The sequence below is a fragment of the Camelus ferus genome, chromosome 29 (genome assembly GCF_009834535.1).
Source record: "Camelus ferus isolate YT-003-E chromosome 29, BCGSAC_Cfer_1.0, whole genome shotgun sequence".
Taxonomy (NCBI): Eukaryota; Metazoa; Chordata; class Mammalia; order Artiodactyla; family Camelidae; genus Camelus; species Camelus ferus.
Window position 1 is genome coordinate 11,842,046 of NC_045724.1, and position 27,997 is coordinate 11,870,042.

Sequence of the window (27,997 nt, forward strand, 5' to 3'; positions counted from 1 at the left end):
AGAATTCGAGCCCTACGCTGTCAACGCAGCCAAGGGATTAGGACCCCGAATAGTTAAGGCGTCAGCACTCTTGCTCTCATCATATTGATTAAAGAGTCTAACCAATGTACTCATTTTTTGTGATACAAATTTTACCCGAAACTTGATCGTAAGAGGCTGAATCAGGCAGTTCTTAATTCTGCATCTGCAAGGCTAGTTCTCAGTTCTGAGTTCTTTTCTGGCTTATCCCGGGACACCTATAAGTCATGGGGCTTCACGCTAACCGTCTTTAAGTGGGCAGCGCGCATGCGCCGACTTCCTCTTTCCCGGCTGGAACCATGGAGGGTGCAGAGTAAGTTTCTCTTCGTCTTCTGAAGAATCCTTCTCCATCCCTGAAACCAGAGGCTTTTTGTTGCACTTTCCCCCGCTCCCACTGTAGCCAGTACTTTTGCCAACTTATCTGTGTGTTTGTGACGTTTTGTGACACTAGTGGTGGTCCCAGGTTAAGATGGAATTCAGGCGGCCTTGGGGCAAAGGCTTTGGAGATACGGCAACACGGTGTGAGTTGAGTGTGTGCGGGACCGGCCGGTTGTCCAGTCCACCTTCTTTTAAGGGAGGCTCAGAACCCCTGAATTGGCTGGCATTTGCCCCAGGCGTCCTTGCCATCGGGCGTTTGCTTACAGCATGTGGAGCTGGAGGCTTGAACCAGAGTGGTAGTTGAGGTTTTGTTTTCGAGACTCTTAAGCTTCTTAGACTCAGACTCGCTGATTGTCTAGGGATGAGTGTGTTGCAGCAGTCTTTTAGTCTGTACTCTTCGCTGTTGATATTTTTGTTGTGGGAGCCCGGGACTGATCGTAGGTAAAATGTGATTATCTTTGACTCGTTTAAGGAAAGTGGTCCCTGCTAAAGAGAAGAAAAAGAAGGTTCCTGCTGTACCAGAAACCCTTAAGAAAAAGCGGAAGAATTTCGCAGAGCTTAAGATCAAGCGCCTGAGAAAGAAGTTTGCCCAAAAGATGGTAAGTAATTTTAAGGGACGTAGAAGAGGCCCTGTAGTTGAAATGAGGTGGGTGTTCTGAACAAGACTTGTTTACTTCAGCTGCTGTACCTGTGGGCTTGGTTTTAGTACAACCTTTTCAAATGAAGGTAGTATCTCTCTCGGAAGGTTAGTGCTTACTGTGGTGAGAAAAACAAGTTTCAAGGGAAGCGTTTTTCTCTTAAAGAAGTGGTATTGCTAATTGTGTTTGTGAGCTAAAAAGCAGGTGAATAACTGATGTGGTTTTCAGCTTCGAAAGGCGAGGAGGAAGCTAATCTACGAAAAAGCTAAGCACTATCATAAGGAATACAGGCAGATGTACAGAACCGAGATTCGAATGGCCAGGATGGCAAGGAAAGCCGGCAACTTCTACGTACCTGCAGAACCCAAATTGGCATTTGTCATCAGAATCAGAGGGTGAGTTCAGTTTTTACTGCATTCTGATTTTAAAGAGAAAGCTACACGATCCCAGCAAAAGTTTGCATTGCTTGTTGGGGCCTTGGTTCTGAAACATTGGAATAAAGATATTTTGGGAATAACTAGAACAAAGGGGAGTTACTTTCATGGTTGTAAGCCCTATGCCCAAAGCCTCTCCATTCTCTGAACACTTGAGTTCAGTGTCCTGGGGATTAACTTCAAAAGTAGTTAAAATGTTGCCTTAGAAGTGCTATAACAGATGTATATAATACTAGGAAGTAGTAAGAGGGTCAGGGAAAGTTTTAAATGTCAAAGGTGTGTGTCAGAAGACAGTTTACTTACAGGGGAGGCAAGTTGGGAGAGGTGATAGAATATAACTAAAGGGAAAATTGGTCTCAGTAACAGGAGAGGATTCCTGTTCGGTCAGACTCCTGTTGCCCAAAATTACAACGATTAGTTTCCTTCTTTAATAAGTAAAAATGCTGATAAAAGCTAAACGAATTTGTCTTTTTCCACTGCAGTATCAATGGCGTGAGCCCAAAGGTTCGAAAGGTGTTGCAGCTTCTTCGCCTCCGTCAGATCTTCAATGGCACGTTTGTCAAGCTCAACAAGGCTTCAATTAACATGCTGAGAATTGTGGAACCATATATTGCATGGGGGTAGGTATCCTTTTGACTTCTGTTTGGTAAATTGGCTACATTAGCAAAATGAACTTTAGGTGTTTTGATAGTCCTTGCTGGTCTTGTTTGCTCATCTATGTCTTGTTTTTCATGTTTAGGTACCCAAACCTGAAGTCAGTAAATGAACTGATCTACAAGCGTGGTTATGGCAAAATCAAGAAGAAGCGAATCGCCCTGACAGATAACGCTTTGATTGCTCGATCTCTTGGTAGGTTCTGCCTCTTTGGGGAAAAGTTATTGTTATTAATTATAAAAATTATCCTATCAGTCAAAGGATTTTAAGTCTCCAAAAATTTAATAACTTTAATAATCTTGAAAATGCTCAGGTAAATATGGCATCATCTGCATGGAGGATCTGATTCATGAGATCTATACTGTTGGCAAACGTTTCAAAGAAGCAAACAACTTCCTATGGCCCTTCAAATTGTCTTCTCCACGAGGTGGAATGAAGAAAAAGACCACCCATTATGTAGAAGGTGGAGATGCTGGCAACAGGGAAGACCAGATCAACAGGCTTATTAGAAGGATGAACTAAGGTGAGCAACTGCCTCCTGAGAGAAGTTCACGTAATACTGGAGTAAAGTACCTTAAATGCCAATAAGGGTTTGGTTGAGTTCTAAGCAGTATTTTAGAGGGAGAAAACAACCATTTTATGATCGCAGTTGGTTTGGTTTCTCCTGGGGACATTTGTGGCAGGAAGAAAAAAATTTTTTTTCCTACTTAAAGATGGAAACTGAATTGGTACTTCTGTAACTTCCTGATTTATGTTAATTCTTAGTTTTTAAGGTGTTTCTTTTAATGGGTTTTTTTTTTCTTTTCAGGTATCTACCATGATTATTTTTGTAATCTGGTCAGTTAATTAATAAACAGTGACTGCCTTCAAATTGAAATGTTGGTGACTGATATCTTTTCTCTGCTGTCCCTTAACTATTGTGGCAAATCTTGGTGTGACAAAATTAAGGCAGATCAACAGCTTGTTGCATGCAAAACTTAGGGTCCAATTTGCGTCTTATGAAAACCATTCTTTGGGTTTATTAAAGACTTGTCTGTACAAAAAGATCCTAACTTTTCACTTTTGAATTGTGAGTTGGCCAAAATGGGTCGATTCTAAGAAAGCCAATTTCACAGCCCTTTGTGCATAATTTATAGGTAAGGTGATAAAGGTTCAGTTTGTGAATAAAATTATGTTGCTGAAATTCCATTTTCTCCGGCTTTGGCTTGCCTATAAATTAGCCTATAAGTGTATCATTTTCTTTCTGCATTTTACTTTTATGTTCTTGTTTTGCATCGTCTACCCACATTTAGGTGAATTTTTAGTAATTCCATTACATACTGTGTACATCATGAAGGAAAAAAATGAAATTTGTGCCCACGGATACAATTTCTTTTGGAACATCTAAAGTATTCCTAATGAAACTAGTGAGCAAAAACTTGAAAGGGAGAGTTGGCATTTTATAAATAACATTCCTCTATATTTTTATGGATGATCCCACCTAGACTAGTAAACCAGAAGGTTTTAAGTGTAGAGTGTAACCTGAAGTACATATGGTAACAGTGAAATTTGTGGTTGTCTTTCATTGTGCCAAGGGTATGATGCAGTAGGAAGCAGATGCCCTCGTCTCTTGACACTGTTGCACCAGGATCATTACTTCTTAGTATTTGAAAGTTGTTGAACAAATATATTTAAGAATTTGTTAAATTCTTGGGTCTCAAAGTCTGCTTCTCTGCATTAGTGAGTTTAGGGTCAACAAATCCTGGAGGGAAATCAAGAAAGTTATTTGTAAAAGTGTTAACATGTATACAGGAGTGTGCCAGTGTTTTGCAAGAAATGTAATGTCTTGGTAAACAGTTGGATCAGTGTATTAAAAAAAATTGTACATTAACTTCTAGGTGGAGCCTGAAAGTCTTAAGTTTGAAGTGACCTGTTTTGTTTTACTGCTTTGGTAGGTAAATACAGAGTACAGCCCCCAGTTTTTGTGCACTCAGTATCCTGAAAAGTAGAAGTGGCTTGGAAGAAAATACCTGATTACTGTAATGATGTTGTACAGGTGGCATAGTGCTACTACCTAGGCGTGTGTGGGTGGGGGAGGCACTAAATGGAGGGTTTGGGGAAGTAATAGAAATGACATTCTATATATATGATGGTGGTATTTAACAATGCTGTTTTTTTAAATTAGGTTTTAGAGCAGTTTAAGGTTCAAGCACAGTTTTGAGTGGAAACTATAGCGTTCCCATATACTCCCCTGTCCCCAAACACCCACAGTCTCCCCTACTGTCAACATTAAGTGACACAATTGTTGCAGTCTGTGAATTGACACATTAATTCATTCAATCACCAGAAGTAGAGTTCTTGAAGCTGGTGATAGATAGAAGATTCTGTAGGTGTAGATAGGATAAAGAAGCAAGTGTTCGGGCTGTATGTGTCCTCTGCAGGCATTTGGTTTCAGCCCTGGAAATTCAACTTTGTCCACATAGTTTCCAAATGGGCGTAGAGAACCAGAGGATGGGGACATGTAAGAGTTGGGGGGGGGGGTACCTGGGATTAGGGTAGAGAGCTCTAAAGCAGTGGGGATAAATGTAAAAAAGCATGCTGTCAGGTGGCAATTAATGGCTGTCAAATTCCTAGGGAGTAAAGTGGAATAATCTACTTTCACAGGATGGTGAGAACTAAAAATAGGTATGAGAATATTTTGTGAACCTGTTGAAATGCAACTTAATACCTTATTTTACTTAAAGAACTCACCTCCTAAAAGTGATGTCACTTTACAAGGGTCTAGAAGGCTAACCACCTCTCCAATGGAAATCTGCCATCCTTACTAGGTCTCCCCCTTAGCTCTCCTGGTCTCCAAGTTTAGTTGTCTGTTGCACTCACTGGCCTTCAGTGGTGTCTGGGCTTACCTTTGAAGTTACTTTGTGGTAAGCAGGAGTAAGTGCTGGCTCTGGAGCCAAACTGCTTGAATTCATTTCCAGCTTCCATTTAATAGTTTGGGCCATTTAAATTTCTTCATGTTTCCTTAATCAGCAAAATGGGGGAAATAATGGTACCTAATTTCATAGAGTTTTAGTAAAGATTAAATATGTCAGGTCATGTGAAGTGCTTAGGGCAGTGCCTGGCCCAAAGTGCTAAGTAAATACTGTTTGCTCTGTAACTTGAGCACTTAGACGGGTGTACAGATGCAGGTAGCCTGCTTTCGTGTGTAAGTCTAATGGGCAAGACAGACTTAGCACAAGTGCTACAAGGATGTCTAAGATGTCACAGCCTCTTAAGGTGTCATTGGGGACCACTTCCAGGGGAGATTGACAACTTTCTGGCCCCCCGCTGTCTTTCTTTACAGATTTGGTATCAAACCAGCCAAAACATTGCTCTCGTACACGAGCCTCTCTTCTCTTGGGCAGTAAACTTTGTAAGGCAGTTCTTTTTTTTTCTACCCAGTACCTGACATACAACACAGTAGGTGCTAAGTGTTTTCCTATTGCTGCTGTAACAAATTACCAGAAACCTACATGACTTAAAATACAAACTCCTAATAGTTTTGGAGGTCGGAAGTTCAAAATCAGTTTCACTGGGCTAACTTAAGGGGTCAGCAGGCCTGCCTGCCTTTCGAAGGCTCCAGGGGATGATCTGTTTCCTTGCCTTTTCCAGCTTCTAGAAGTTTTCTTGGCTTGTGGCCCCTTCGTCCATCTTCAGAGTGTAATCTCTGCTTCCATCCTTCCATCATCTCTCTGGCTCTGATCCTCCTGCCTGCCTCTTACATGGACTCTTGTGCTTATGTTGGGCCACCCAGATAATCCAGGATAATTCCCCATCTCAGGTTCCTTAATGTAAGTACCTCTGCAAAGTGTACAGAGGTAGCATGGTCACAAATTCTAGAAGTTAAGGCAGAGAGATATTTGAGAGGGTCATTCTTCGATCTTTATGGCTCCCAGCTGTCTTTTTGCTTGTGCCTCAAGAATGGCAAGCTTCCAGTGTAAGGTTTTGGCACTTGGAATCTTGAGTCTGGAATATTCAGCCCTGAGGTCTGTACTTGGCTTTTTCATTCTGGAAAAAGAGATCTCTGACACATTTCTCCAAATAACCTTGTTTTTCCCATACCATCAGTTACTGTATGAACTAATTGTTCCGTTTACTTGTTATCTGTTGCTTTTCACAGCCACTCAAGGGTTTGAATATACTTTCACAGCCACTATCAGGCTTGAGTCTTAGCTTTCTTTATTTTAACAGAACAATGCCTGGTACATTGTAGGCCCTTTGCTTTGTTGATTGAGTGAATCAAGCATTTTAAAGGCAGTAGCTATTCCATCTCCAGTGTTCACACATTTTAGTCCTTGGGTGTTTGGGTAGGGAGTGGTAAGAGGAGGTGTAGAGGCTAGAATATACACACACATACACACGTATTTTTTTTTCTGGGAAAAATTATATTCTACTCAGGAAAAAATAAGTTTTATTGTGTAGGGATAGTAGTTCATGAAAACATGCTAGAGGAATATAGGAGATTGTTCCTACTGTGAGGATTTGAAGTTTCACAGAGGAGGTAGAATTTGGGCACCTGGTGGTAGATAGTGGGATGGGGGAGAGGTGGTAAAAGCCAAGAGGAGGGTTTAGCAAAACTCAAAACAGACCATTTAATAATAAACATTTGATCACATGTACACTTAATCCCACATAATCCTGGGTGGGTGGCTCTTCACTTTGAGTGCAACCCCAGAACTGAATTCTTAATTGGTTTTGGGATGGGCCCCAGACTTTCCCTTTAAATCCTTTGTGTTATTTTTTAAAGTGCTGCCTAGTCTCTATTAGGTAAATACACTGCTATCCCCAGTTTTTTAAGATGAGGGGCTAACTTTCCTGACCCTGGAATCACCCAGCTAAGTAGTGGGGCTAGTATAAGGCACGTCTAATTTGAGTTGGTTTCTTAACCAGAGGAGCTAGGGAAGGTTAGAATCCAGCTTAACGAAAAGCTGAGAGCGGTTTCAGGAGTTTTGTGGGATCTGAAACCATTATTACCTGGGCTAAACTTGCAGCCCTTGTGGAAGGGTCAAGAAACGAAGACAAGGTTTAGGAAAATTTGACAGTAAATAGAGGCTAAGACGCTACTGTGTGAGTCAGGCTGCTAGACTTTCTAACTTGGAAGGGGACCCGCACCGAACATCTCACCAAAGAACCTAGACGAAGGAGGCGTGGAACACGGAACTCGCGGGCACGTGAGGGAACCTCGGACAACGACGTCATTACCGACGATTGGGTTGGTCAGGTGTTGCTGGTCCGTACTCATCTGTACTCTGGAGAGCCTGGTTAGTTTGAACCTTTAAAATGCAGCCCAGAGAACTGAACCTCACCAACCTTGTCCAGCTGCCCACTACCCACACTCGTGCCCCACTGACCTTGTGTCACGACTGAGTCCTCTTCACCCAGCCTTGTTCCCGCACCTTCCTCCCACCCCGCCCCCTGCAGCCGTGACCCCGAAGGCGGCGGCACCGTATAGCGTTGTCGAGTGAGTCCCAGCGACCCCGCAGCCGCCCAAGCACCATCCTGGCTTGGATCCCTAACTCTCGACCTGATTCCTTGCGGGACGGCGGCCGATGACCGCGAGGCAGGCATCCCGGAAGCTCCGGGCGCCTAGCAACCCGCGCGCGTCGGGCCGGCGGGGCTGAGCGGCGGGCGCGACGCGCTCCCGAGCGTCGCCGGGCTGCCGGCCGCCAAGCATGCTCGCCCCGAGAGCGGCGCCCGAGCGAGCGCGCGGCCGTCCGCCCCGCCCCGCCGCCGCGGCCAGCCCCGCGACTCGGCCCTGCCCGGCCGGGGGCTCGGCTCGGCGCCCGGCCGCCGCTGGCTCCCGCGCTGTCCGCTGCCCCCGCTGTCCCCGCTGACTCCGCTGCCAGAGCCCGAGACCTGGGCGCCGCCGCCGCGGGCCGGGCGCGCGAAGAAGCCCCTTCCCTCCACGGCGGAGCTGCGGGGACAGTGAGTGCGGGAGGCCGGCGGGCCTCGGGGGAGCCCGGGCCACGGACGGGAAGGGGACCTTGCCAGCAAGGACAGGGCTGAAAGGGAGGTGGGTCCCGGAGAGCAGCTGGTCTGGCCTCTTCCCAGGAAAGAGAACTAGCCTAGTGATGCTCATGGGTCGCCCCAAGGATTTTCGTGACGCGCTTCCTGGGGAGCTGGCGGGAAGGCGGGGGCTGAGGACCTGACCCAGGTGGGCGGGTCAGGTGTAGGAGAGGTGCGAATGAAACCCAGGGTAGAGGGCCTGCCCTGCCAGGTCTGTGCCTTCCCGTCCTCCCACGTCCTGGGACCGGCAGGCATAATAGCCATCCCTCAAGGACACGCCCTTACAGGTTCGCACTCCGACCCTCCCAGGGTTTAAAGTGAAGAGGGAGTTGAATGTGTTTTTTTTTTCCTTCTTTGACTGCCCCTTTCTCCCGGGTGGAGCAGGGCTTGGGATGCTGACCGTGTTAATCAGATAGCTGGCCGGGTTTTCACTTTTGCATTGTATCAGATTTACCTGTAATTTGTTTATTATATTACTTTTTCTTTTTTACAAGGGGTTAAATATACTAGAGAAGACTTGTGTCATGAAGGTAATCTGCTCTGTTGTACTGGTCATTTCCCCACCACATTTCATAGACATGGAAACTGGAGTATCTACCTGTAGACAAATTGAGTTTTGCAACCATTTTCAGGGTATTGTACCCTCTGAAGCACAAGAATCCCTGCCTTTCATCTTTATTGACTTTTTATCTACATTGCTGCTGCTGCTTTTTTTTTTTTTTCCAGGGGAGAGGTAATTAGGTTCATTTATTTATTTGGTTTTTTAATGAAGGCACTGAGGATTGAACCCAAGACCTCATGCATGCTAAGCATGTGCTCTACTACTTGAGCTATACCCTCCCCCCTTACCTATATTGTTAATGATGAGTTTAAATCTTCCATTACATGGTATTTCTTCAAAAATACTTCCGACATTTCCTTTTTCAAGTTCTTACATTTTTGAAATTCCGTTGTAATACATCAGTACTTCTCATGCAGACAGCGCGGAAGTATACAGAGTTGGAGTTGAAAGCCCCCTTTAGTTTCTACTCCTTTAATTTCTAACACTTCTTAGACTCGATTTAGTATTTATGCTTCTGTTCTCTTTTCATTTGTTTTCTGATCATCAGTGGAATCATATGGATTCTTTTGAGGAACTGCCTTTTTCACTTAAGATGTGCTGAATGCCTTTCATATCAGTTCTGCACTTTCATATCACTTAGTTCTGCACTATTTCATAGATGTGTCATATAGATGTATGATCATATGGTACAGATGTATCATAATTTATGTAACCATTCCTCTAAGATTGGTTCCAATTTTTCCTTATTACAAACAACGCAACAGTGAACATTCTTACATACGGGAACTGTTCTATAAAGTGAATTCCTTGAAGTAGAATTGCTGGGTCAGATGTTTGTACATTAAAAAATTTTGGTGAAAACTTGCCTTCCAAAAAGCCTTTACTGATTTACATTTCCATCAACAGGCTGTGGTGAAACAAAAAAACAAACAAAAAAACCCCTTGTGTTTATTATTTTAAAACAATTAAATCAATAGCTCCCACTTATTGAATGTTTATTACCTGGTCAGCACTGTGCTGAACACTTTATATGCATTTTAAAATTTAATCCTCACTCACCCTGCGAGAGCCAGCAGCATTGCTATTTTCTTCGTGACTCTATGGTGATGCAACTATTTTTTTTATGATTGTCCACTTTACTTTTGTTTCTTTGGAGTGGTGGGGAGGAAGTAATTAGGTTTATTTATTTATTCTTTTTCTAAATGGAGGTACTAGGGATTGAACCCAGGCCCTCCTGCTTACTAAGCAGGCACCTCGCCACTAAGCTGTATCCTCTCCCTATGACCCTATGGTGATGCAACTGTTGAAGGGCAGAGCCAAGATTAGAATCCAGGTTCATTTTACCTCCAGTGCTTGTGTTCCTTGTCACGTCTGAACTCCTGGTCAGTAATTGAGAATTGTGCGTCATGGGTTCTTTGAGGATTAAATGATTAAATTGTGTATTTGGTGTTACAGTATTATTAGCACATAGTTCCTTTCTCTACTCACTCCTGTAGAACTGGATGTGGGCCAGTGCTCCCTGCAGTTCTGGTTCCTCTGGGTCATTTGGCTCTCTAGGCACTCTTTCTGCCTTTTTTTTTTTTTTTTTTTTTTTTTAATCTTCCTGCCTTGCATGTATTTTAAGGGAATCAGGCTTTCTTCTCTCTCTCAAATCTCCTTTGCTAACTTTAATCCAGTCTTTGGCCTTAATTCTCACCCGTAAATAGATAACTCTTAAAAGCTTCATCTGGCAAACAAACCTGTAGTCCTCAATATTCCTATAGCCCAAATCCAGGTAATAAATAGGTCTCCACCTGAATGTTCTGTGCTCATTTTATCTAAAACTGGGCTGCTTGTTGCCCTCCACCCCCAGACTAACACTTTCTTTGAAATTAATTCATGGTTCCATAATTCTCTGGGCGACTCTAGTTCAGGGCCTCAGACAACTTTGACTCTTTTTTTCTTTGCTGAACCTCCTAAATTCAGTCATTCGTCAGTCTTGCGTCATTGGTACTACTCTAACTTAAGCACTCTGAACTATTATATGTAGCCTCTTAACCTGGCCCCAGTCCCTGCCAGCTTAATCTTCCTAAAGCATGGCCATGAATATGCTACACCTCTGTTCTAAAACCCTCATGCCTACTCTCATTTCTACTTACCAAAACCTGTGAGACTTAGTTTGAACATCCCTTGCTCAAAAACAGTAGCAAAACTCTCCTTCCCCAGTCTGGGTAGGTCAGCAAAGGCTCTGTTGTACCATAAAAATTTAAACACAGATTTATCATCAATATTTATTGTAACAAACACATTGTTTGTTTACTCGGCTCCCCCTAAAAGAGTATATGCTTTGGCATCTCAGTCATTTTTTTGTATTTCAGCTCTTAGCCCAATGAATGACTGGCATTGTGGACAAATAACTAGCTTTCTCAGTGAATCTACAGCTCACCTCTCTTTATGTTTACTTGATGATTTCTTTTGGTTTAGTCAAAGCTAAAAATAGATTATCTTACCACCTGCTGTTTGATGTTTGCACTATTTTCAGCTTTGTTGCTTTTCTATTATAAAAAATATAGGATTTGACATCCTTGAAGATAAATATTTGTATGTATCATTGATTATTCCTTTAGGATAAACTCCTGGAAGTGGAATTACTGGGTCAAAAGTATATAAAATTATAAGGGCATATATATTTCTGGATTGTTCTCTAGAAATATTATACTGATACATCCACTGAAACCTTATGATAGTACCTATTTCCTTGAACCCCATCATACACTGTCTAGTAGTTAAAAAAAATCCTTGCTATTTTCAGAGCAAAAGTTATAGCTCAATATTTTGCTTTTATTTGGGTACTGGTGAGGGAGAACTTTTATTGACCATTTGTATTTTTTCTGTAATAAGTTATCTGTTCTTTAATAAATACACTCTCTTTAAGATCACTTTCTTATTGATTTTTAAATGTCTTTATATACCAAAGAAATTGAATCCTTCAATTCTTTATGTCATCGTTTGAAAAGTTATTCTGGGACCTTCTGAGCAGTGTGGCAGAGGGAGCTGACATGGAAGAAACTCCATTCTGCTTCAATGTATTCCAAATGTTGGGTAAAGAATAGGAAGATAGTTTATGGCTATGTGGCTGAGCTAGGGACCAAGAGGAGGAGATCCCCAGGTGCCGGAAGTGAAGGAAAGCTCACACAGGAAGGCACTGTTGAGCATCTGCTGGAAGCTGGGAGTCACAAAGGAGCACTGTTCTAGTTACTATGGCTGCGTAACAAACTTCTCCAAAACTCAGTGGTGCAAAACAACCATTGATTGTGCTCCTGGGCTCTGTGGGACAGTGCAGGAATTCGGACAGTGCACGGCAGGGACAGCTTGGCTCTGCTTTACCATGCCTGGGGCCTCAGATAGAAGATTTGCACACTTGGGGCTGGAATCACCAGCGGGCTCATCCACTCCTATGTCTGGTGGTTGATCCTGGCTCTGGACTGAGACCTTAGCCGTAGATGTCAGATGGAACCTTTCTACAGTGGCCTCTTCCTGGCACCTAGCTCCCTCACAAAATGGTGGCTGGGTTTCTAGCGTCCGAGATGAGCCAGTGGAAATCATATCACCTTTTATGACCTAGCCTTGAAAACCACAGTGTCACTTCTGCTGCATTGTACTGACCGAGGAAATCAGTTTCAGGGAAGGGAACACCGACCTCACCTCTTGACAGAGAAGTGTCAACATCACATTGAAGGAAGAACATGCAGACATGGATATGTATTAGTGCATCCTTCTTTGGAAAACACAACCTGCCACAAGTACCTTGACACAGAGGTAACTAGAAAAATACCCCCCATTGGCCTGAGGTGGCTCTGAGGAAGCTTACCATCCACTTGAACTGTGGTAGGAAGGAGTCAGCTTCTAGACGTGAGAGCATCACACCTTGCGCTGGCTCAAGTCCGAGGTCTGAAGTCACATTACTGCATGGTCCAGGGACTACAGCCTAGGAAATGGGCATACTAATCCATCTGATTCCTCTGAAGCCCAGGGCCAGGCGGAGAGCAATGGGAAGTCTGTCCTGGGGAGGCTACAGCTCAGTGGTAGAGTGTGTGCTTAGCCTACATGAGGTCCTGGGCTCAATCCCAGTCCCTCCATTAAATACATAAAAAAACCTAATTACCTCCTCTCCTAAATAAATAAATAAATACTTTTAAAAAAAAGAAGAAGAAGAAAAAGCCTATACAGAGATGTACAGCAAGGTTTCCATAGCTCAGGGAACACTGGACTCCTGTAGACAGCAGTCTCTCTAGAGACGAGCTCACAGTCCAAGTCTACAGATCACATAAGGAAATGAACCACAAGGAGGGAGACTTGGCAGATGCAGCAAATGGGAGATTTGTGCCCCCAAACTGAAAATAATAAACATCTTGGGAAAAAGCTTTAATTTATAGTATTCAAGGAGGTGAACGGATGGAGACTGCAGGGCAAGCATGGAACAGTGTGAATGAGAACAGGAGAGCCCGGGGCTGCACATGCACCCTGAAGGAAGAGAGGGAGAGGCACTGAGTCATGCCAGGTATTGATTCTTGGCTCGTAATCGTCATCACCGTGATTATTATGATGATAGCACAGCTGTCGTTTGTTTCCGTGTATAGAGATACCTGACTCTGCTCTGAACTGAAGATTCTTTGAGAATTCAGACAGTGTATTAGGCATTTAGTAAGATGCTTTTCTTAAATTAGCTTTAAACTTCACCGTACCTCTGTAAGGCAGAGAGTATTATTCCCTAGGTAGGGAGACAGAGGCATGGAAAAGTTAACAAGGAAGTAATTGGGTTTTTTTTCCATTCAGGATTGGGTGACAGGAAGAGGGCAGTAACAGTGGGCTCTGGGATGTAGAGGTGGATGCAGATATATTGGAGAAGCCATTGCTTCTACATTTCTTCATTTCTTAATTCACAGGCTGAGGGTTCTTAACTCAGAGAATGCTTAAGTAGCTCTTCCAGTGAGTTGACTGTTTAAACACAAATTGGCAAATTAACTCCTTTTGGGTAATGGGAGATACTTGTGTCCAGATGGGAACTTTGCATATAGTTTTACAAATTGCTTTTTGTAACATTTTGCATGTCTCTTATTTTTAATTTTGTTAGAGCTGAATCTTAATACTTTTTAAATTCCCTTGTCCATCTCTCTTCCCCCCTAAAAAAAGAGAATTTGATAAAATTAATAGTTTTTTGTTGTCGTTCCCTGTTATATACACATTAGAGGAAAACCATTTAACTCTCCCAAACCTCAAGTTGTTTAATTCAGAAATTAGGAGATTAGGTCTCTTACAGTTGTGTAAATCAGTGATTTCTGTTATATCAGTCCTTAATTCTCAAGTAAGAATCTCAATTCAGACAGTAATAAGATATTCTTTTTATACAGATATATAGACTTGACTGAAAAAAGAGTGATTAATAAAGTTTCAATGACTTTCACTTACCTCCTTCCTCATTTTTAGATTTTCATTTGGGGATGTAGTCCAGAAAGTCTTCAATAAGAATGAATTTCTCCTGCAATGACTGAGGTCGTTTTTTAAAATAGTCTTAAAATAGTTGTTTTTCGTTTCACTGAACAATTATGTTATCCATCACTAAGAAATTAAAGATCTTCTTGATACTATAGGTTCCTAATGAAAGTTCCTATATTAACCTAAACAACTTTCATTAACATACTAGTCTACATTGACAAGTCAGTCGTATATCTTACCATTCCTCCCTTGAAGGGAACATATCTTTTTTTCTGTTTTTTAAAAAATATTTAGTCTTTTTACTATGATGTACCCAGCTGTTGTTACAGTTTTTCAGGTAATGCAGGGATCTGAAACTGATAGTGTGAACTTCAGTGTGTTCTATCTCTGTTCATAGGCACCTCCTACCTTCTTAGCACTTTCAAAAATACAGATAGATTTAACTGGTATAGATAGATCTAGTTGGAGGGCACCTTTTATTAACATTTTGTTTAAGAATTCTGCTTTTAAACCATGTACGTAAAGTTCTGAGTAGTGTTAATCTTAAAAGAAAAATCTAATAAAAGCTAAAGCTTTTTTAAATTGAGATATAGTCATTTTACAGTATTTTGTCCATTTCTGGGGTACAGCACAATGTTTCAGTCATACATATGCATATATTCATTTTCATATTCTTTTTTCATTATAGGTTATTACAATATATTGAATATAATTCCTGTGCTATGTATCATAAAATCATTTATTTTATATATAGTAATTAGTATCTGCAAATTTCAAACTCCCAATTTATCCCTGTAAAGTATCCTTTATTTTTCTTTTCCCATTAGAATTAGGTGGTGACCATGTTTTCAGGAAACATAGGATCAAAAATTTTTTTAAATTTCAGCACATTCTTTAAGTTGTACATTATTCTTGCAGCTGTAGGTTTTTCTCCCCCCTAACTTATTATGGAAAATTTCAAACATACACAAAAATGTAGCTATTATACATGATCCCTCATATATTCATTGTGTAAACTTTTTCAAAATACTCAGTTTTAAGGAAGTTTTTCTTAACCTTGTTTGACACCAGGCGTTGATTGTTAGTCCCTTGGTTGCTTCTTCTGTCCTGGTAGAGAGGCTTCTAAGAAGGAGAGGATGGTGTGCCTTGGAGCTGAAAGAAAGTTGTCTGGTCATCTTCACCTCTACAAGTGCAAGGGGAGAAAAGTTCTTAGATGGGGTCCTGGATTGTGATTTGGAGAGTCCTCTTAAGACTTTGGAAATTATAATTTACTCCGTAGTTTAGATTTGTTGTCATTTTTATGATTGTTGTTGCCCTTATGTTTGTTTTGTTTTCTCAAGTCTTTAGCAATAAATCCTATGAAATCAAGAGAATTCAAGAGCATCAAAGAAAGAATGAACTACTCTTCTTTCTTGTTGCTGGGAAGGAGGATCAACCGCAAGTATAGAGTGGTGGCAGCGTTGGAGAATAACGGGGAGCAATGTGAGCCTCTTAGCGGGCTCAGAGCCAGAGGACTGGCAGCTCTGATTGGAGATGCCCACTGAGGTTGTGGCTCTCCCTTTCTCTTCCTGTCCCTGATGGGCGTTTCCTAGTGCTTTTCACCCCTGACTCTGCAGCCCGTAACTCTCTGGTTTCCACTCTTTAACTGCCAACACTGCCATTTCAAAGCAGACCCAAGATCTCCTCCCCAAATCCAAAGACCTTTCCCCCTTTATTTTTATCCCATTTTCTCATGTCACAACGAATAATGTCTCCAGGACTTGATGCAGCTGGCTCCTTAGGCACGGCCTTCCTGGGAGACATTCACTTCTCACCACGACCCCACCTCTGAGGCTACTTTATGTCGCTCTCCATCCCTCCTCCCCCTTCATCTTTCCTCTTTTCCCTCTTCCTTGTTTTGTTCCTTTTACTCCTTCTTCCCTTTCCTCTCCCACGTTCTCATCTTTCCCCTCCTTCCTCGTCAGTGAGCCTCTAAGCGCTTGGACACACGCACACACGTGCACACACTCCAACTATATGAAACTACGTTCCTGAGCTATGTTGTCGCTCAGCTCGCAGTCCTGTTCTCCACCCCCACCCCCCTCCCGCCAGCTTTCTGCTTTGTTAGCTTCCCTAACGCCCGAGACCGGATTACCCGTCTCTCCTGCGTGCCCCGTAGCACCCTGTTTCCCCATCGTAGCACTTATTACACTACATTATTTGTTCCGCTGTCTGTGTTTCTTTGTGGACTCCGAGCTCCCCCAGGGCAGGGACTGTTTTACCAGGGTTTTCCAATGCCTTGTGCAGTCCTTGACAGAGAATCAACCTGCAGCAAATCATATTTTGTATGAATGAATGAGCACAGCTGAATCTGGATGTTCATAACCTTTTTTGTTGGGAAGATTGGAGAAATGAACAAATGCCCACCAAGGAGGATGGCCGTAGGCATTCAGGTAGTTGTACCTGGAGCGGTGGTTGTCTTCTCCGAGAATGGGGGCGGAGTCTTGCTCATGGTTGCACTTTCTTCAGAGGCTGGTAATGCCTTGCACATCATACACACAATATATATAATTGACTATATAGTAAATAAGCTGGATGTATGATTAGTTATTCTCCTGTGTCCATGTTTAGACTAAAAGCAATGGCTATCTTGGGGCTATGTTTATTTTCCATGGAGCATAGAAATTATCTTTTTTTCAGGCACAAATGCATTTTGTGATGGTAATAATTTCTAAACTTTAATTTTATTGTGGTAAAAACACGCTATGAGATTTACCCTCTTAACAGATTTTTAAGTGTACAGTAGAGTATTGTTATCTACAGGTACAATGTTGTACAGCAGATCTCTGGAATGCATTCATCTTGCATAAGTGAAACTTTATAACCTCTGATTAGCCCCTCCCCGTTTCCTCCCCCATCCCAGAGCCTGGCAACTACCATTCTACGCATCTATGAGTTTGACTATTTTAGATGCCTCATACACGTGGACTCGTGAGGCATTTGTCATTCTATGACTGATTTATTTAGCATAATGTCCTCAAGGTTCATCCATGTTGTTTCATATTTCACCATTTCTTTCTTCTTTTATGGCTGAATAATATACCATTGTATATCTATACCACATTTTCTTTATCCATTCAGCCACTGATGGACATTTAAGTTGTTTCCACATCCTGGCCATTGTGAATAGTGGTATAATGAACATGGGAGTGCTAGTAACTCTTTGAGATCTTTTTTTTAAATTTATTTTTTAACATTTTTTATTGATTTATAATCATTTTACAATGTTGTGTCAAATTCCATTGTAGAGCACAATTTTTCAGTTATACATGAACATACATATACTCATTGTCACATTTTTTTCTCTCTGAGCTGCCATAAGACCTTGTGTATATTTCCCTGTGCTATACAGTATAATCTTGTTTATCTGTTCTACAATTTTGAAATCTCATCTATCCCTTCCCACCCTGTAACTCTTTGAGATCTTGATTTCAATTCTTTTGGATAAATCCCCAGAAGTGGAATTGCTGGATCTTATGGTAGTTCTCTTTAATTTTTTTGAGGAATCTCCATACTATTTTACATAGTGGCTGCACCATTTTGCGTTTGCACCAATAGTGTATATGGGTTCCAATTTCTCTATGGCTTCACCAACACAAAAATTTTTATAATAGGTATCATAGCAGGTGTGAGGTGATAGCCCGTTGTGGTTTTGATTTGTATTTCTCTGATGTTTAGTGCTGTTGAGCATCTTTGTACATACCTGCTTGCCATTTCTATGTCTTCTTTGGAGAAATATCTATTCAAGTCCTTAGCCCATTTTTTTTTTCTTTTAAAAAATTATTTATTTATTTATTTGTTTATTTATTTGAAGTGTAGTCAATTACAATGTGTCAATCTCTGGTTTTAGCCCATTTTTAATAGGGTTTTTTTTTTTATTGTTTTTCTTTTGTTTGTTTTTGCTGAGGAGTTCTAGGACTTCCTCTTATCAGATAAATAATTTGCAATTGTTTTCTTCCATTCTGTAGGTTTTCTTTTCATTCTGTTGATTGTTTCCTTTGCCGCACAGAAGCTTTTTAGTTTGTATAGTCCCACTTGTCTGTTTTTGCTTTTGTTTCCTGTTCTATCCATATAACTTGCCAAGACCAATGTCATGAAACTTTTCCTTATGTTTTCCTCTAGAAATTTTACAGTTTCAGGTCTTAGGTTTAAATCTTTTATCCATTTTGAGTTGATTTTTGTGTGTTTTTGCTTTGTTTCCCGTGCCTTTGGTGTCATATCCATAAAATCATTGTTAAGAAGAATATCTTGAAGATTTTCCCATTTTCTTTTTCCTTTTTTTATGTTAAATATAATAAATTCTTTTCTCTCTCAGTTTTGATATGTGACTGACACACAGCACTGTAAAAGTTTAAAGTGTACAGCATAATTCTTTGACTTACATACGTCATGAAATGATTATCACAGTAAGTTTAGTAAACATCCACCGTCTTATATAAACACAAAATTAAAGAAATAGAAGAAAAAGTTTTCCTTGTAATGAAGACTCTTAGGATTTACTCTCTTAACAGCTTTCATATATAATGCATAGCAGTGTTCATTGTATTTATCATGTACATTGCATCCTTAGTACTTATCTTATAACTCGAAATTTATACCTTTTGACTGCCTTCATTCAATTTCCCCTCTCCTCAGCCTCCGCCTCTGGTAACCACAAATCTGCTCTCTCTTTCTATGCGTTTGTTTGTTTGTTTTTGATTGCTTTGGCTAGCACTGCCAGTACTATGTTACATAGTTGTGAGAGTGGGCATCCTTGCCTTGTTGCTGATCTCAGAGGAAAGCTTTCAGTTCTTATGATTGATTACGATGTTCACTGTGGGCTTTTCATATGTAGCCTTTTTTATGTTGTGATAATTTCTGTCTAATTCTAATTTGTTGAAAGTTTATCTTTTTATCATGAAAGCATGTTGAATTTTATCAAATGCGTCTATTGAGATGATCCTGTGATTTTTAATCTTTCATTCTGTACTTATTACATCCCTAATACTTATTTATCTTATCTCTGATATATTACACTCATTAATGTTTTATATTGAACCATCCTTGCATCCCAGAGATAAATTTCACCTTGTCATGGTGCATAATGGTAATATTTTTGAAAGACTCCTAAGCATTCCATTGTCTTGTACATAATAACTTGCTGTTGGACTTAAAATTTTTTTAATTGCCAAATATCTATAACCTTGAAATTGAAAGAATTCATTAAAATATTAAAAAAAATTTTAAGAGTCTACTTATTTTAGCTGTATTCTTAAAAGCCTCTTGCTTTAAAATCCCAAGAATATATATTTACAAGTTATAAGTGAACTTTTTATTTAAATCTATATTAGTACTTAATTTGTATGATGGAAAACAAATTAGAAAAATGTTTATCTGTGAAATACCTTTTCTTTTGTTTTGTACCTGTGTCCTGGATCTGGTGCAGCATCTCACCTTCATCAGTACTGTTAAAAGAAGAAGAAAAAATGCCGGTGCTATCTCCTGACATCAAATTTGAGACTTCTAATGTTGCCAGAAATTCCCTTCGCAGTTGTTTTCTTTTTGAAAGTAGTTGGAGGAAAGCAGTTTTAGAAACACAGAAGATGAGGAAAGGTAACTTCATTTTTACTCTTATTTTACTTAAGAAAATATAGAAATAGTGCCTTGAATTTACAGGTACTTTTTTAAGTAATCAAGAGAAATTGAATGATTTCTGTAATATTTATGTAAGGATAACACCTTAGGCTTGTGGAAAAGAAAAACGGAAGCAGATTAGAATTAATGTACTTACGATAATTCAGTAACTCGTAATGGGAACACATTCTAAAAAACTACTCTTGATATCAGTGTAACACTATCTCTGTTGGATCATACTTTTTTCATAAATAGTGTTTGCTTTTATATACCTCAAGTTGTTGTTTATATTTTAAGAAACTCAAATCTTTAACAGCACCTTTCTGTTTTAATAATTCTAACCAAAACTTTAAATTTTTGAGTGAGTTATGTGGAAAGTACCTTACATCTGATAGTTGCTCAAAAGACTAATTTGAGAACTTTTGATTTGTATACAAATGTAATAGCTTTCTCCCTTAATTTCAAATTATAATTGCATTTCTTGTTTATCCTGACTTCTGCCTTCAGCTTTATTAATGGAGAAATAATTCTTGAAAAGAGCAAAATTTAAACTCCCCAGCCACTTCATCATTCTTGGTTTCAAGTGTGTTGCTGTGTTGTTTTTTTTTTTTTTAATGTTTTCACTAGATTCTCATTAAAGGTACTCAGAAGACACCAGATTATCTGTTCTCCTACCTCTAAATGTAAAGCTAAAAGGAGACTCTCCATGATTTTTGATCAAGAGAAACTTTTTTTTCCCAAAAGAGAATAACCAAAAGTTGCAAAATAGCACCTTGAGCATTTACTATAACTCAAGTCCCATTAAATACTATTTCTATTGCTGTGCTAGACTTGCTTAGCAAAGAAAGCTTGAAAAATAATGCTCAATGTTTGAAAATCACCCAAACCTTTCATCTTGTAATCTGATTTTTCCCTTTACTGTCTTCATTTTGAAGCTAAAAAAAAAAATTGAGAACCTCTTCTACCAGTGATACAGGAAGAAGTCCCCTCTGAGTGCTTCAGATGTTGCTGTTCATAGGTTTGGTGTGGAACTTTGCAGAGAGAGAATTAAAAATCAATGCCTGAAATAGAGTTCTTTTCTCTTTCATTGCTAGTTCCGATAATCATGTATTTGTACTTCTTGATTACGCCAAAGTGGGAAGATAAAAAAAATTTAAAACAGCAGATATTGCAAGACTCCTGAAAGTGCTTTTAAACCCTATTTCATTGTGAATGTTTCCAGTGTTCTGGGAATTCTAATTAAATAAAAATGATGAAGGCAGAGGACAGTGACAACTGTGGAGGATCTGGAAGTCCTTCTTTGTTCTAACTCTTAGCCCCTTAATCAGCTCTTCCCCTACAGCCCCCATACTAGGAACTGAAAGGTCTTCTCTTGGTAAAGATGCTAGATCAATTACAGTAGCTTAATTTTTGTTCTTAATGACTGATTTAGTATATTTATTATGCATTTTAGTATATAGTAAAAGAAGTTATATATGTTTAACCAAGAAATAATACAGATGATCATTTATGATACTGTTTTTAATTAGAATACACCACAGCATTTGGTCTAGAAGAGTTCAAAGAATGTATCAAAATGCCATGTTTACCAGGATTGCAAAATTGCCCCAAAAGTGTAAGTTCCACTCCACTAGAGGTTCGTAAAAGACTCCTGCGTGCTGATACCAAGATGCCTCCTGTCAGGTAAGTCCTCTCTATTTGATGCTCTTTTGTTGAATATTGATTTGTAGTAACAGTGCTGAATATAGAGGTTTTTCTGGCTAGTGAATCTAATTCTTTCTTGCCTACTATTTTTTTGCACAAAGGATTTAGTTTTTTAGATCTAAATTAGCAGTTTTACTCAGTTTGACCAGTAGGTGGTTTCTCAGTTTTCAAGTGACATTTCCAGAAAGGATTTAAGGACTTCGTTAAAAAAAAAAAAAAAAAAAGTCTTTATTGCCCTAAGTGTAAATAGCTCATGAGAATACTGGAATTTTCAGCAATAAAAATAAATGAAGACTCCCTGCAATATGAGCAGGTGTCTTTACCCTAAATACAGAACCTTGTGTTTCTAGTTTGACTGAAGTGGTGTGAGGGCAGAGTATGAATGAGAGGTCAGCCTAATGAAGACTTTGCTTGGCTCTCGGATGAAATGAGTTTGTCAGCCAAAAAATCCCACTGACTTTGAATACTGGCACTTAAAAACATTATGATAAACACCTTTCCTACTATAAATCAGACTTCCTGACATATCACTGAAAGAAAACTTCCTTCGGGGGTGGATAGAGCTCAGTGGTAGAGTACATACTTAGCCCGCATGAGGTCCTGTGCTAAATCCCCAGGACCTCCATTAAAAATAAAAATAAAAAAAAAACTTCTTTCTCCAAAAAGATCTATAAATTAGTAAGACGGTCTCATATTCCTATTTGGTTTCTGCTTTGATTTATTTACTCATTCATCAAGTATTTATTAAATGTCTGGAACTAGTTCACTTAGCCAGCCTGAAAAAAGACAAAGGATTTATAGCAGTCTGAGTTGCAACTCTGTTTAGCAGAGGATATATATTTTCATATTATCTTCTGCCATAATGAGCTTTAAAGTCATTTAGTTATACATAGCACACACGTATTGGAATTTCAGAATATATTTCTTGAGTTTTCCACTAGTATTATTGGTCTTGTTAATTACTCTTGAAATAAATTTTGGTAATTTAAATAGAAAACTAGAATATGGTAAAAATGAAAAGTTGTGTATAATTTATATCTAAATCATGAAAGTAAGTAAGAATGCAGAAACTTGGGGGAAAAAGATAAACAATTATTGGATAATTTGCCCATCCTAACATATCCATTTTTATTGTTGAGTGTTCTCTTCTGTCCTCCTTCATTTTCATGGAACTTTAAATTGTGATTTGGGTGTACTTAAAATTTTTTTATTCTGCCCTTTTTTTACTTAATATTACATGTATACATTTTTTTTTCATGTCACTGCACAATCTTCAGACTGACTTTGCTGGCCATGTATGATTTTACTGGTGGATCCATAGTTTATTTAACTGGTTTTGCCAATAACACCATAATGAACAACTGTATACGTAAAGCCTTTCCCATCGTTTTTTAATAATATCCAAGGACAGATTGTCAAGCTATAAAAATATAAAAAGCAAAATTACTCTTTCTGAAGTGAGAGTATAATGAAATAGGCAGAACCAGAGATGGAAGAAGAGAGAGAGATTTGCCATTAGGGTTGATGGTAGCAGTTAAACAGAAGGGAAAGCAGGGATGGAGAAAGGAGAGAGACCGTCAGAAACATGAATATGAAACCTGCTAAGGACAGTGAGTTTCCATCATTACTGAGACACCTATGTCCCTGACACTCAGCTCACTCTTGTCTTTCTCACCAGAAGTCCCAGTGCCCTTTGAGAAGGGTGGGGGTGAAAGTGTATAGGGCTGCCTATGGACATGGACTTGTCTCAGTAGAGACCAGCCTTGTCTCCCTTCTTGCAGTGCATGTGATCATCTCGAGACTGAGACTTGGAAAGTACCCCCTGAATCAGCCCATTCTGCCTCTAAGTTTTAAGTCTTCATTTTGCTTCCTGCTGTTTTTACTCTATTTCAGTTTTTTTTTTTTTTTCATTTGCAACTTGGCTATTTGTGAAATGATTCCTCAACATTTTCCATTGACTTGAGAGTGAATTTACTGAAGTCAATGAAGGGTAATTTGAATACATTATATTCATGTTACAACAAGTGTTCTTGAGGTACAAAGGGGAAGATGGGTGGCCAAGTGCCACGATGTCTATGGAGTGCTTGGCAGACGTACACATCAGCTCTTTTCCCTGTCCCTGAAATGAGTGTCTTTATTTTAGCCATTCTAGTGAGAACATGTCGAGTTGCCTGCAAGTGTTTTATTCTCCTCTGCATATTGCCCAGCGCCCTGTGAAAGAACAGTCTTGGCAAAGCAGGGAAGTACCAACTCTTACTGTCTTGTATACAACCCCTTGTCCTCTTTTTCTTTTTTTATCTCCATATGTGGATATGTGATTTTAAAACTCTGATAAAAGTTTAATGTGTTTTTAAATTTCTTTAGTGATAAAATTTTCCAGTGACTCTCAAGGCATCCTTTGGTAATAAAACTGCAAGTAGTCCTCAAGGGGAAGTGCATTTAAAAGTTATAGCTGAGCTCTGAAGTTTAATATAGTTGCAAGAAATCTGGAATTCTTCTGGGTTATCTCACCCCACAGCAGACTCAATCGTGACATGTTTCTTCTAAGAACCTCCTCACTATCTAGGTCCATTCCAGTAGGAATGAAAGTTAATTATGACAAAACTCAGACTGTGGTGATTAATAGGTAAAAAGAGCACAGATAAGTGATAGTTGGTATCTGGCATCTCAAGATAATTTAATTTAATCTTGATTCCTTTCCTTTAGCATTCCCCGAATCATAATTAGTGATAAGATAAAGGCGGAAAAAGTTAGACATAACACTCATCTGCTGCTAAAATTTATTAGCAGAAACTGAGATACTGAGTTGGGTCATATCTGCTTCTGATTGGATTATTTATGATGGATGGATTAATGTTTATTTAATTTCCATTTGATGTCCCTCCACAAGTGAATTTCACTGAAAGTGTGCTTCTTGTCTCTTACTGTATGTTAAAAAATTAATGTACCCTGGATTTATATAAAAATGATTTTATGATAATGTATCATTTTAGGATAAAGAAGACAAAGGCAGCATGTACTGTGGTACCACTTAAGGAGAAACCAAAAGGTAGGCTGGGGCATCTTTTTCTCCTACCACATGTCTTAGTAAAAGTGTGGAGTACTTACCGTTCTTTCCATTGACATAATTATCTCTGTTTTGTTGATGCTTCTTTTAAGCTTTGTTCATTTGATAAACTTAGTGGATGTTGTGTTCAAAATATACATACACAATCATCTCATGTTGGAGGATGGAGGGAAGGTAAAGTGCCCACTGAACTGAGAAGGTATCTTGAGACCGAAAACCGAGGCAGGCAGCTCCATGTATCAATGGATCAGTTTATTATATGGTAACTTACTCTCAGGGTGGGATGGTGTGGACAATGATCTGGAAGCATTTGTAGCTGCATTCCACACACCGAGGGTCCGCTGGGACTTTATAGTTAACATAGGTATGGGGGTATGTGCTTAGAAACAGGAAGTGCATTCCTAAATCAAGATTTATGAATGGGTAACCAGTCTCATGGGCACCAGGAAGGTCTTCATCATTATTTGGAGGCCAACAGAGCATAGTGTCCACCTGGTCCCAAGGATTATTAAACAATATCTATTAACTCCGAAGCCCTTGATGACAGAGAAGTGATTTACCACACAGTACAGTCCTGGGTAGGGTCAGTGGAAGGACAGGAGAAACTGTGTGGACCCAAGATGGCGTCAGCCATGCTAACAGCCATGCCTCCCAGGGCCCTGGATAGGCCTCCATCATCTCTCACGTGGGCCTCTGCAGAGCCTGGAAAATGGTCTTGCTTCGAATTTCTGACCTTGGAAATCCTTCAGCACTACAATATAAGCCTAAAATCATGGCCCTTAATCATATTACTCCCTTCTTCAAAAACAACGACTCCTTGTTACCCACAGACTCAAGTATGAACTCCTTAGCTTGGCCCTGAACTCTTTACCATCTTCCCCTGACTTTGCTTTCTAGTCTTATCTTCTAATTAAGTCTTTCATGAACCTGTGTGCAGATAATATTCAACTACAAAAACCTATCTATATGCCAACAGTTTGGGTTCCAAAAAACTACTCCATGGTGACTAAGAGGGTTTATAGCACCAAGGAGCATTTTCCACTTATTTAGAGTATGAGTTTGAGATGATCACGTGATTTTCTGTTTAATTTTTTAATGTGAAGAATAACATTTGTAGATTTTGTAATGTTAAGCCACTCAACATTCTCTGAATACTCTCATTTAAGGAATGATGTATTATGTTTTTTGTGCACTGCCGTATTTAATTTGCTAGCATTTTATTATTGTTTCTTTTTAACTGTGTTAATGAGTGAGATTACCACTAATTTTCCTCTTTGTCCTTTCTTTGTCTGGATTCTCTGTAATGGATTGGATTGTAATGGTCTCATGGCATGAATTGGGGAGTATTCTGCTTTTTCTATTCTCTGAAGTATATGATCTAAAATTGGGATGACCTCTGATAGAATTCATTTGTAAAATCATTTAGCTTACTTGTTTTCTTTGGAGAAATCTTTTAGTATTAATTCAGGCATTTTAATTTTAGGACTCCTGAGGCATGCTAATTCTTCAATCAATTTTGGTAAGTTACATTTCTAGAATTTTTTGCATTTTGTCTACATTTTCAAATGTATTGGCATAAATTTTAGTCTTTGCCCTCTCTGTACTTCTAATATTACTTATTTGGGCCTTCATCTTTTTTCCTTAATTATCTAACCAATGGCTTTCCTTTTTTATTAGCCTTTTATTGAAGAATTCATTTTTTAAGAAATCTTTCTTATTGTAAGTTTGTTTCCTATTTCATTGATTTCTCCTCTTTTCTGTATTATCTTCTTTCCTTCATGTTCTTTGGGCTTATTCTTTTCCTAATGTATATCTTATTCCTAGCTTATTAATTTTTAGTCTTCTTTTCTAACACAGGAATTTTAGGGTATAAACCTCTCTATGTACAACTCTTGCTGCATTGCACAAGTTTTATAATATTTTCTTGATCGTTTAGTTACAAGTATTTTTAATGTTTATTTCAATTTCTTTTTTGATGGATGAATAATTCAGAATGTGTGTATATATTTCTAAATAGTTGAGAATTTAAAAATTTATCTTATTGTTAAAAATGTATCTTCTTTCCCTCTACTCTCTCTCTGAAATTTCTACTCACATTACACACCCAAATAAAACAAAACAAACAAAACATAACAACCACACTGGAGAATTTTTTTTGGCACTTGAAACTGAAGTTACATAATAGTATTTTGAAACAATATGGATCAGTATTTTATTTTCAAAGGCTGTATGTTTCTAAATAAAAGTATTACACATATTCACATGTTTAGAGTAATATGTTGTGATTATATGGGAACTTTGAATTGGATGGATCTGGGTTTAAATCCTGCCTCTAACAACTTAAAAAAAGTTTTTTGAATCTGTAATCCAAGATAGTACTAGTCATGAGCTTCACAGTATTTTTGTGTGGATGAGAAAGATCATTCAATAAATGTTATCTATTATTATTATTATTATTATTATTATTATTATTACTACTATTACCATTCTATCATAGAAGCTTTATTAACGCTGTTGTAGCTTTACTAAATGCCTTATTTCACTTTGTAGTTTCACTCTTATTTCACTTAGCATTTTTAAGAAATGGGTTTATTTGGAGACAGTAATTTGATAAGCGTATCAGGTATGAAGTGAGTTAATTATTTATGGAGATTGTGCCTTTTATTTTGGAATAAATTCCACAGCCACTCTTGTTTTAAGAAGTGTGTTACAGACTCAGATTTAGTTTTATATAATTAAATACAAGCATTTCAGCATTTTTTATTTAAATATTTTTTGAGGTGATTTGCCATCCCAACCACTTTAGAAAGTTAAGTAGCTCTCATTTCTACCTCAGAGAATGTGTCATATGAAGAACTAGTGGTGTTTAATGGTCATTTGAGGAGCAGGTATTTTGTTTGTACTGTGTTTTAGAGAATACCATTCACGTGTGCTTAATTATAATAGTCGGGATTTTCTTTTTCTTTGCAGGTTCTGGCTTCAGCGATCCTCTCTCTGGAGCACCATCTCAGTACTTACAGAGACTTTCCAAAATGGCCATATTGGAGTATGACACCATTCGTCAAGAAACAACCAGAAAATTAAAAAAGAGCAAGAAACAGGAGCCTCGAGACTGCTGATTATCACGCAGTGGGATGCTGTCTTCACTGACTTTTCAGGTTTATATTTTTCCTTTCTTTTTCTTTTTTCTTTTTTTGATATGCAGTATGTTGTGCAATGATTTACATAAAAATGGAAATGTAAATAGGAAATAAATATTTTGTTATATACGGAATATGTTGTATTTTGTTAACCTTACAAAGAGATATTTAAGTTATTGTTTGTATGGTTTTTAGATGGGAACATAAGCATAAGGAAAATTACATTCCATGAATTTTATGCACATTGATTA

At 39.0% G+C, this 27,997-nt stretch overlaps 2 protein-coding genes across 6 annotated transcripts; both read left to right on the forward strand.

Annotated features, from left to right (window-relative positions):
• The first annotated feature begins 198 nt into the window (after window positions 1-198).
• On the forward strand, window positions 199-2,999 carry RPL7 (ribosomal protein L7). The gene is made up of 7 exons (XM_006185851.3): window positions 199-331; window positions 869-995; window positions 1,263-1,429; window positions 1,951-2,088; window positions 2,208-2,317; window positions 2,436-2,645; window positions 2,931-2,999. The coding sequence occupies exons 1-6, from the start codon at window positions 318-320 to the stop codon at window positions 2,642-2,644; spliced, it is 765 nt and encodes a 254-aa protein (XP_006185913.2). The 5' UTR covers window positions 199-317; the 3' UTR covers window position 2,645; window positions 2,931-2,999.
• A 4,841-nt stretch (window positions 3,000-7,840) lies between these two features.
• Window positions 7,841-27,880, forward strand: C29H8orf89 (chromosome 29 C8orf89 homolog). Of its 5 annotated transcripts, XM_032469969.1 has the most exons (8): window positions 7,841-8,065; window positions 8,641-8,676; window positions 19,648-19,814; window positions 21,365-21,518; window positions 23,683-23,778; window positions 24,533-24,588; window positions 26,090-26,125; window positions 27,577-27,880. In XM_032469969.1, the coding sequence occupies exons 3-8, from the start codon at window positions 19,688-19,690 to the stop codon at window positions 27,723-27,725; spliced, it is 618 nt and encodes a 205-aa protein (XP_032325860.1). In that variant the 5' UTR covers window positions 7,841-8,065; window positions 8,641-8,676; window positions 19,648-19,687; the 3' UTR covers window positions 27,726-27,880. The 5 variants fall into 5 exon arrangements, with proteins under 5 accessions (XP_032325860.1, XP_032325859.1, XP_032325861.1 ...); XM_032469968.1 differs by lacking the exon at window positions 8,641-8,676 and having other exon boundaries at window positions 7,841-8,153; XM_032469970.1 differs by lacking the exon at window positions 8,641-8,676 and having other exon boundaries at window positions 7,843-8,065.
• Window positions 27,881-27,997: the final 117 nt, after the last annotated feature.